This window comes from Cnephaeus nilssonii, assembly GCF_951640355.1.
Source record: "Cnephaeus nilssonii genome assembly, chromosome: 11".
NCBI classification, from domain to species: domain Eukaryota; kingdom Metazoa; phylum Chordata; class Mammalia; order Chiroptera; family Vespertilionidae; genus Cnephaeus; species Cnephaeus nilssonii.
The window spans coordinates 7,004,157-7,014,152 of record NC_137082.1 but is presented as its reverse complement, the minus strand read 5'-3'; the positions used below and the strand labels follow the sequence as shown (position 1 = coordinate 7,014,152).

At 50.3% G+C, this 9,996-nt stretch overlaps 1 protein-coding gene across 1 annotated transcript; it reads left to right on the top strand.

The window, feature by feature from the left end:
• The first annotated feature begins 608 nt into the window (after positions 1 to 608).
• Positions 609 to 9,655, top strand: FAM210B (family with sequence similarity 210 member B). Its single transcript, XM_079783731.1, has 3 exons — positions 609 to 887; positions 7,013 to 7,188; positions 7,394 to 9,655. The coding sequence occupies exons 1-3, from the start codon at positions 702 to 704 to the stop codon at positions 7,608 to 7,610; spliced, it is 579 nt and encodes a 192-aa protein (XP_079639857.1). The 5' UTR covers positions 609 to 701; the 3' UTR covers positions 7,611 to 9,655.
• The last annotated feature ends 341 nt before the right edge of the window (positions 9,656 to 9,996 follow it).

The window sequence follows — 9,996 nt, the reverse complement described above, 5'->3', positions numbered from 1 at the left end:
TGTGGGACAGCAGTTTCCTGATCCCCGGGTCACAGCTGTGCCAGTGTGTTCTAGAATTCAGTTGTGGCTGAGGGGGCCGCTAGCCAGGGAGTCTTTCCTGGGGGCCCAGCCTAATACCCACTCCTCCAGCTTTCCGATGATTTCCCAAGCACCAATTCCCTGTGCTAAGTTCTTTCCTGCCTAAAATAGCAAAGATCTAAAAACATTTTGGATCCTCTACTTTCAATGAAAAAAGTGCTGCACAGGGTCAGGTGTGAGAGGTGGGTGAGGTGTGGTGGAAGGCTCCCTTCCGACCAAAGATGATTATCGGTTCGTAGTTACTAAATACCATGGCAGCTGTGTTTCCCATCCCCCCTGTGGCCTTGCCACTTCCCGCCACGTCCTCTCTCTTGAAGCTGGGGTGACCTGTGACGCGCTGGTAGCCAGTACACTGGTCGCAGGCAGAATTCCACGGCCAAGGCTAACAGGGCGCGGGTCTGCAGCCCCGCCCACTCCGCCAGGGTTTCCAGCTCCGGCCACGCCCACCCCGCGCGACTTCAGGGCTCCGACGGGGCGGGGTCGGTGGGCGGGGCCAGTGAGGGCGCGCGCGCGCGTTCCGGCCCCGCCCCCGCCGCTCGGGGCTCCGGCTGGTGCGGGGCCCCGCCCTCCCGGCTCGCTTTCCCTCCGGTCGCCTGCGAGACCCCAGCGCCTCGCCGCGCACCATGGCCCGCCTGCTGGTGCTGCTGGGCCCGGCGGGCAGAATTAGCGCCCGGGTCGGGCCTCGCGCCTCCTGGCTCCTGGGCGCCGCGGCCCCCTGCGCCCCGCCGCCCCTCTTTCTGCCGCTGCTCCGACCGGGGCCAGACGCCCGACTGCTGTGCGCGGCCCGCGGGGACTCCGGCGGCCGCCAGGTAAGCCTCTCCACCCCACCGCCGACTCCGGCGCCCTTGATCCCGGGTCCACTTCCGCCAAAGGAGAGCTTTTGCCCGCGAAGTTGCCCGAGACCAAGCACCTCCAGGGTCCCCGGACCCCAAATTTCTGCCAGCCGAGGAAGCGATCCTCCCAGTTGACACCTGAGAAACAGACTGGCAAGTTTAGCGATCTGCCCAGGTCTGCGTCTCCAGCGGGGAGGCCCAGGTTCCCAAAGTGTCGGCCGCCTAGAAAATTGTAGGTGAGGCCTTCACTTGGTATTAAGTTGGCCCTCGGAGTTGTTCCCTTTTGAAGTCACGTTAGAGCCTCCTCCCTGGGCCTAGGAGAAGGCTGCAGGGGGTGCTGCTTGTCTCCAACATCTCCCCACACTTGCTGGGAGTTGTTCGGGACAAGCTAATCTTATCTAATCGAAAGAGCAAACTTCAGGCAAGACTCACCCAAGAACTAGTGTTATTTCATTGCTATTGCCTTCTCTGTATAGTAAGTGAAAACCAGTTCCATTCAGAATGGTAATAAAGATATATATATACTGGAGGCCCGGTGCACGAAATTCGTGCACGGAGAGGGGTTGTCCCTCAGCCCAGCCTGTACCCTCTCCAATCTGGGACCCCTCAAGGGATGTCTGACTGCCCGTTTAAACGGGCAGTCGGACATCCCTCTTACAATCCAGGACTGCTGGCTCCCAACTGCTTGCCTGCCTGCCTTCCTGATTGCCCCTAACCGCTTCTGCCTGCCAGTCTGATCACCCCCTAACCACTCTGCTGCCAGCCTGTTTGCCCCCAACTTCCCTCCTCTGCCGGCCTGGTCACTACTAACTGCCCTCTCCTGCAGGGTTGATCACCTCCAACTGCCCTCCCTTGTAGGCCTGGTCCCTCTCAACTGCCCTCCCTTGTAGGCCTGGTGCCTCCCAACTGCCCTCTCCTGCTGGCCATCTTGTGGTGGCCATCTTGTGTCCACATGGGGGCAGGATCTTTGACCACATGGGGGCAGCTATATTGTGTGTTGCAGTGATGATCAATCTGCATATTACTCTTTTATTAGATAGGATAGAGGCCTGGTACAGGGATGGGGGCCACTTGTTTGCCCTGAAGGGCATCCCAGCTCAGGTGGGGGTTCCCTTGGGATGTGGGGCAGCCTGAGCGAGGGGCCTGTGGTGGTTTGCAGGCCGGCCACGCCCCCTGGCAACCCAAGCAGAGGCCCTGGTATCTGGAATTTATTTTCCTTCTACAATTGAAACTTTGTAGCCTGGAGCGGAGCCAAGCCTGGGGCTCCCTCCGAGGCCGGCAGCCATTTCTGTTGGGGTTATAATTGAAACTTTGTTGCCTTAAGCGGGTGGGCCCGGCCAGGGTGTGCGGAAAGCTTTGCTTCCCCTGTTGCCGGCGGCATCCCTGGCCTGCTCTCTCAAGCTCCATTCTGCCGCCATTTGTTTGAATTTGTTTACCTTCTATAATTGAAACTTTGTAGCTTGAATGGAGGCTTAGGCCTGGCAAGGGCAGGCAGAAAACTTGGCTTCCTCTGTTACCTAGGAAACCTTGCTCTCTGTGGCTGTAGCCATCTTGGTTTGGGTTAATTTGCATACTTGCTCTGATTGGATGGTGGGCATGGCTTGTGGGCATTTCGGAGGTATGGTCAATTTGCATATTTGTCTATTATTAGATAAGATTTATATGCATATATATATATATATATATATATATATATATATATGTATTTGTTTTCCTTTTAAGTGTGTCTCCTTAAAGAAAAACAGTCTAATGGAGAGAGGGGACTAATAAGTTGTGTTGGGACATGCAGAACCCGGCCTCCTGACCCACCAGGGTCTCAAGCTTGGCACCCGGCAGTCCCTTTGCCTGGGTACCATCAGGCCCAGCTCTCAACAGTGGTGTGACCTCACCCAAGGCTGAAGACCTCTGAGCCTGTGGGCTGACCTTTCAGGTCGCTAAAAATAGCACACCCCCAACAAGAGTTTAAGGGACAAATCTATGAGCTGATGCAGGCCTAGCTAGCACTTGCTGAGCAAATGTTTGGTGGGCATGTGACCCATGTCCTTACCATGCCTCCTGCACAGATGGAGAAACTTCCTTCCCTCCCTTGTGCTCCCCCATCAGACAGATCTTGTCTATAAGTCCTGAGCCCAGTTTGGGGATCCTCATGGGTCTGGCACCCTCCACACACACCCAGCTGCTTCCTGTGATTCTTCATGACCCAGCCCTTCCTCCAGGAAGCCTTCCCTGACCACCAGTGATGCCTTGGGTGCCTCCATTGGCCCCCTCAGACCCATGGGTGTGGATCTTTTCTGTACTCATCATCTGGAATGCTCTCCTGACTTGCTTGTCTGTCCCAGCAGCCACATCAACCTGTCCCCAGTCCTGGCACTGGCGCGCGCGCGTGTGTGTGTGTGTGTGTGTGTGTGTGTGTGAGAGAGAGAGAGAGAGAGAGATGTGTGTACAGCAAGCATGTCAAACTCAAAGGCTAGCACAGGCCAAATAAGGTTTAAGTTTATGTGGGTCGCAAAAAAAACAAAAGCTTCAATAAAAACGTAGGTTTATTTCAATAGAAACATGCTGAATACAAAGGGCTGAAATAAATGAGTAATCGTTAACATAAAATAATAGAACATTTTAATAAAAATGAATATTTTTTCTTGAACATTAACTTACCAGACACTGAATAACTGCACAAATTAATAAGCGTCACATAAATAAACCTATTTTTCTTGTTCTTTGAAAGCGAAATATTTCCTGTTGCACACACCAAACAAGTCAGTCCAAGACTAATGACATGGCCATCGGCTGCTAAAATATTCGCTGCTAGTATTAGGGGAGAGAAGTGGTGCGCCTGTGCGTAAGGTGCATGAGGGAAATGAATGCAACACGATTATAGTAATCAGTCATTAGCGAACGTTGTAGTTCGTTATTAATAATTATGTATACATAATAATTATGTATAATATTTTCAAAGTACTCAGAACCGATACAGACTAAACACAATATAGTGTTTATTAGTAATATTGTTTATCAGATGAGTGAAAACAGGTGTCACCCCAAACAATGTGAACAACTTGTAAGATCTTTGGTTCCTTCCTCAAACCTTCCTGCTCCTTCTAATACAGACTTTTGTACTTTTATGAATATTGGAGCGGCATCACACACACACACTCACGCACACGTATATGAAAGCACTTGGTCTAAGTACAGGCACTGGGATATAACAGCGTCTGCATCCCAGGCAGTGCCTACCGTGTAAGGTGATATTTCACTAAGAAATCAATGTCTGAAAAGTCTCCATTCCTTACAAGTCACCTCTTCATAACTTCCTTTATTTTAGCTTTAGTCTCCTCCAGGGTAGGAAGAAAAATGCATGGCTCACAATGCTTAAAGATTTTTCCTCCTACCCAGATAGAAGGAAGAAAATTGTCCAGGTCAGATTCTAGCTCAGGAAAGTTAAAAACCATCCCTTGAGTCTGGATATGGTCCCTCCCACTCCCTTGCCGCAGGCGCTGGTTATTTTGTAGCTGGAAGCCAGACTGCCTTGTTATGTCCCTTTCTGGGCCAAAGGCCTTTTGCCAAAAATAGAGGTGGTAAAGAAAAGGGCCTCTACAGAGACAGCTGCGCTCGTCCAGTGCGCGGACAGATGGGCATCGTTGGCCTCGGTCGGGCTCCCAGCCATCACCAGCCTCAGTCAGAATGTCGGTTAGCACTTGGAACTGCGGTTCGTTGGTGTTCGAACTATCAGGGCCCAACACCTGGCAGCTCTCCCATCTGCAGTGTGATTATGAGGGGAGCAGGCTGCGAGGAAAGGGGGTCACATGTGCTGGCCAACCAAAGGAAGGAGACTGATCACAGCTCTCCTTTCCCCTCAGGGGCCTGGAGGTCCCGGGGTGTCCTCCTTAAGGAATGTTCCTCTCTAGGACAGGATGGGGACTCTGCTGAGGAGCTTAGAGGCCGTGTGGCTGGGTGGTGACCAGCGCAGTAACCAGTCCAGGCACTGCCAGCCCGCTCTTCGCTCCCGCCCCAACCTCTGTGTCCTGCCTTTCAAAGTGGGAGCGACAGGGTGGCCACATGACAGGGTTTGGGGATTGTTATGAAATGATGACTTTCAAGCTCCAAGCCCAACGCCGTACTCAATAGGACACAGGTGGTTTTCAAACCTTTCCAAAAATACTGTGCTTACCACCTGTCAGAATTCAATCTCTCCGTCGCCCCTACTGGATTTCACTGGCCCTCCCCCTTTATAAAGTGTTCCTTTTAAGTCTGAAAAGCACACACAAGTCAAAACAAAAAGGCAGTGAGAAATACTGTTCGTCCCCACTCCCTCCCCCGTGACCTTAACAAGTTCCCAGGGATGCAAATAGCATTTAATGAAACAGATTTCATTCCAAGGCCAACGCTTCTGGGTTTTGGAGGCTGTGTCTTTCGGCTCCAACTGCAGTTTGGGAACAAAGGGTGCTCTTTCAATTGGGAGTAAAGACAAGACTCTCTGAACTTAGAAATCCGAGTTTTGTACAGGGGGGAGGAGGGGCAAATGAGTAGCTGTTATGTATGATTAAAACTCGAGGAAGCTTCTGGGCAAACAGACCAGCAGCGTCTGGGCCACCTGGGGCCCCCGCAGAGGTCCAAGCTGCTCCTGAGCAGGCTGGGCAGGGCAGGGACGCGCCCTGCTCTCTGGCGGGCGCACCTGGCTGAACGTGGGGGCCTCTGCTGTGTGCACTGCTGCCCTGTATTATTTCATCTTCATTCCAGGGGTCCTCCCCTACCTCTTGGGGACTCAGGCCGTCACGCTCGTCCCTTTGAAATGTGGCTCTAAAAATATAGGGAGGAAGGCGCCCTGGCCTCTGCCAGGCCAGACTGTTCCTAGAGCCGATCCAGATACCACCTGCCGAGAAGAGCTCTGAGGTCTGTCCAGGGCTAAAGAGATCTTATGATAAAAAAAGGCAAGCTCCATATTGGGGCGCTTTCGTCTTTGTTGTCTAATTCAAGCTTTGGCTTTTTTGTTTCTTCCAAACATTGCAGACCCCGTAGTTCTCAGTAGATGTTAGCAGACACCACGCGCAGTGAACTGTGTCTGCAAATCCCAGCCAGTGTTTATGGCCCGGAATTGGCCCTTCCTTTACCTGTGGGGATCGCAGGGTAAATCTGGATTCTGGAAGTAAACGTGCCGTCGCTTCTGCTCAGGTGTTTTGGGCACCATGCTTGTTTCATAGCGATTAGCATGGTTGTCGAGTGCTCAGGCTGTGGACTCAGGCCACCTGAGTTCCAGTTGTGCGGCTTCGGGCCGGTTCCTCAGCCTGAGCTGGTGTCGCTCCTCTGGAAGGTGGAAAGAGCAACAATAGCTACTTCCAGGTTTGGGGAAGGTGAAAGCAGACAGCGGATGGACAGGATCATGTGAGCGCTACCTGGCCCTGAGCACGTGCTCAATACGGCATCATTGCCCCCAAGTGTATGAGCCCTGAGGCATTAGTGCCTCTTGTGGATGGAACCACAGACCTGGCGGCTTAAAGCAACACACATTTATTACTTTACTGTTCCGGGGCTCAGCAGCCTAACCTGGGTCTCACAGAGTCAAGTCAAGGTGTTGGCTGGGCTGGTTGCTCCTGCAGGCTGCGGGGAGAGTCCACTTCCTGTCTCCCCAGTTTCCAGAGGCGCTGGCAGTCCTGGGCTCTGTCCTGTCGTCAAGCCAGCAGGAGCACCTTCCAGCCTCGGGCTCTGCTGCTGTCCTCACATCTGCTCCTCCGGCCCTCCTGCCTCCCTCACAGGGACTCTTAGGATCACATGGGTCCCTCTCAGAGAGTCCAGGATGACCTGCCCATCTAAGATCCTGAACCTGATCACACGGGCACGATCCTTTTGTAAGGCGACAGTCTCAGCTCTGGGGATTAGGACTTGGACATCTGTGGGCCATCATTCTGCCCATCGTACTAGTGCCAGCTTTTCCCTGTATTAGTGGCTAAGTGGGCATTAATTAGCCTCAGCTCTCCAAGTAAGACAGGGTAGCTGGGCTCCCACTGCGGAGGGAAGAGGAGAGCACTGCGTGATGTGGAAGCTGGTGACCACCACTGACATCCCCGCTCCTGACCTAGACGCTCTCCCCTTTGGTTTGTGCACAGAACCCCAGCAAAGCCACCGCGACAACAGCGAGCGGCATCAGCAGTGCAGAGGAGAGAAAGCAAAGCAAGTCACAGCAGCTGAAGAAGGTTTTTCAAGAGTACGGAGCCGTCGGCGTGTCCGTGCACATTGGAATCTCACTGGTCTCCCTGGGCATGTTTTACATGGTTGTTTCAAGGTGAGATTGCTGACAGTAACAAATGTTTGTTTTCTACTGTCATGGGAGATTCTTTGGGAATACTTACTTTCTGTCCAAGACTTTTTATTCATCTAGCTACTGTCATCACATTTTTTAAAATAATGTAAATCTCAGAGCCAAACTGTCGTCTCAGTGTAACCCCTTGCTCGAATAATTGTTTTGTTTTTGCCTCTTTCCCCTCCAGTGGTGTGGACATGTCTGCCATCCTGCTTAAGCTCGGATTTAAGGAGTCATTGGTACAGTCAAAAATGGCCGCGGGCACAAGCACCTTCGTGGTGGCCTACGCCATCCACAAGCTGTTTGCGCCCGTCAGAATCAGCATCACCTTGGTTTCCGTGCCCTTGCTTGTCAGGTATTTTCGGAAAGTGGGATTTTTTAAACCTCCCCCTGCAAACCCTTGATGAACTCTTCAACTGTGGGCCTGGAGACCCCTTTCTGTTAAATTACACAATTCGGATTGGTTGTAGGGGTTTTTTGTGTTTGTTTTGGGGGACAGGGGCTACTTTCTGTGTTGGCATGGATAAGTTTTACTTTTGCCAGCAAAATTCAGGTGTTAAATTGTAATTTGTTTTGCTTTATACGTTTTGTTAGGGCTATTCATCATAGAACTTACATGCATTATCTAAAATGTCAGCAAAACATCACAAATGAGTCGTCATCGTCAACTGTTAGCTTACCAGCTTGCTTTAGGAACTGTTCCTCTGGTAGATGGCCCTAGGGGTCCATCTTTGTTCACATTCTTAAAGAGCAACGATTCATTAAGCTAATTTTAAAATTCCCTTCCCTCCAGTATTTGTGGTCAGGCTGCCTGCGGTTTAATATGCAATATTCTGCAGAACAGCTGCCAGTGCTGCCATTAGTGAAGCAGAATTGAAGACTTAACAGTATGTAATAATTAGCATCAACACCTTTACATTCGTTACACTTGTCCGGGGGAAAGAAAAACAAGTATTTCCGGTGTGTTTCCTTAGTCCCAAAACCCCATCAAGTCCAGACATGCAGGGGCCTATCTCAGGTTGTTTTTCCCAAATTTCATGAAAGTAGGTCAGGGTCATTTGTCTCTGTCCAGGTAAGATGTGGAAACTTGTCCAACAGTAATGGCGTCCTGTGGCTCCTGCCGCCCAGGTCCTCAGAGGATGTGGACGTTGCACATATGGAAAGCTGAGACAATCCTGGCCTAACCCTGTATTTCTCAAACTCCAGGCATTCCAGAACTGTCAGTGTTTACATTCTGTTGCTACTTATATTTGTCAACTATGTTAAAATCATGTACAGTAACAGCAAGATTTTGAATCACGCTCTAAAAAGGAGAGCTAGTAGCACTTGCTATAAGTGGAAGACAGCTGTGACATAGGAGCCGGGGGAGGGAAGGAATGTCTCCGCTGCCTGCCTGCGGAGCCTCCTGTGGGCCTCAGCATCACGGCACGCTGCTGCCTCCAGGCTGCACTCACTAAGCTCTGGCTCCACACTCGGAACCGCAGTCTAACGAGTTCTGTCCTGGTCAAGGGAGTTAATTGTGTTTTTCTTTCTGGCTCCCTTTTTTCCCACTACTGCCCAGCTTGTTTAATTACATTTCGGACAATCAGAAAACTAAAGGTACTATATAATCTGAGTCCTGACTTTATGATCTGGCTGTTGACAGTCCCCTAGTAATCCATGTCCATCACTTCAGTTTTACAAATGTCATTATGGGACAAATTCCCCATGTATAAGATCCCTAGAGTGGATCATTTTGTTTTATTCCTTTCAAAGCAATTAGCTCAGTGCCAAAAGGTTTTACCATTTTCAAATTGAAACTGACTTTCTGGGATTTAAGTTCAAGGACATCCACACAACAGACCAAGATGCCCGATACTGGTTCAAGGTCACTCTTCATGTGGTCCAGACCAACATTTTTTTTTAAATATGTTTTTATTGATTTTAGAGAAAAGGATAGAAACATGATTGGCTGCCTCCTTCACACCCCCCACAGGGGATGGATCCCACAACCCGGGCATGTGTCCTGACAGGAATCGAACCGGTGACCTTCTGGTTCATGGGTCGATGCTCAACCACTGAGCCACACTGGCCTGGGAGACCCGCATTTTCATCTCATCTGTCTTTAAACCATTGGCTCCTAACCTCCTTCTATACCAAACAGATCCCTCGTAATGCCTATGCAAGAAAAAACAAACCTGACTCCTACAGATATAAGGGCTTAAATTTTAAACTTTGACTCTGTGTTTGGAGTGATGGGAGTGGACTGAAAGGGCAAGCAATAAAACTATCACATCAAATAGCCATAGCGTCTCTTCTCAGCCCTGACTCCACTCCTCTCCCATGGCCAGTGGTCAGAACAGAACAGCAGAACCGAGAGGGTGAGGAAATTAAAGGATCATTATGTCAGTTCACCAGCAAGATCTACAAATGGCTTGTATTTTCACTGTTTTTATGCAACCAGGAATAAAACGGATGGTCTATTTTTAACATGTAAAGCCATTGTTCACCTCTCGTTTTTTTATCTAACAAAATGAGCAGCTTAAGTGCCGTGAAACAAACCTCTCTGGTTTATGAAACTTTGATTGCTCTTCTGGTGAGCAATAGTTGATGCTGATTATGAAGCAGCACTGTGCGACTACAATGGGCTGTATTCTTGCTGTGTGAGATTCTGGTTGGGGAAACGGCTACTATATCAGGTGAAGTTAGTCACGTCACATTAATGATAGCTGGGTACATGAAGTATTACTACTTTGGAAAGGTGAAAGTTGGGTCAGCTCATAGCTAATTGGACACTGCAGTTGTGTTTTA

Excerpts from the sequence above, each read along its gene's own strand:
- FAM210B (XM_079783731.1), top strand. The coding sequence starts at position 702 with ATGGCCCGCCTGCTGGTGCTGCTGGGCCCGGCGGGCAGAATTAGCGCC. Across the intron at positions 888-7,012 it reads GGGACTCCGGCGGCCGCCAG|AACCCCAGCAAAGCCACCGC; the intron begins GTAAGCCTCTCC and ends GTTTGTGCACAG. Across the intron at positions 7,189-7,393 it reads TTTTACATGGTTGTTTCAAG|TGGTGTGGACATGTCTGCCA; the intron begins GTGAGATTGCTG and ends TTTCCCCTCCAG.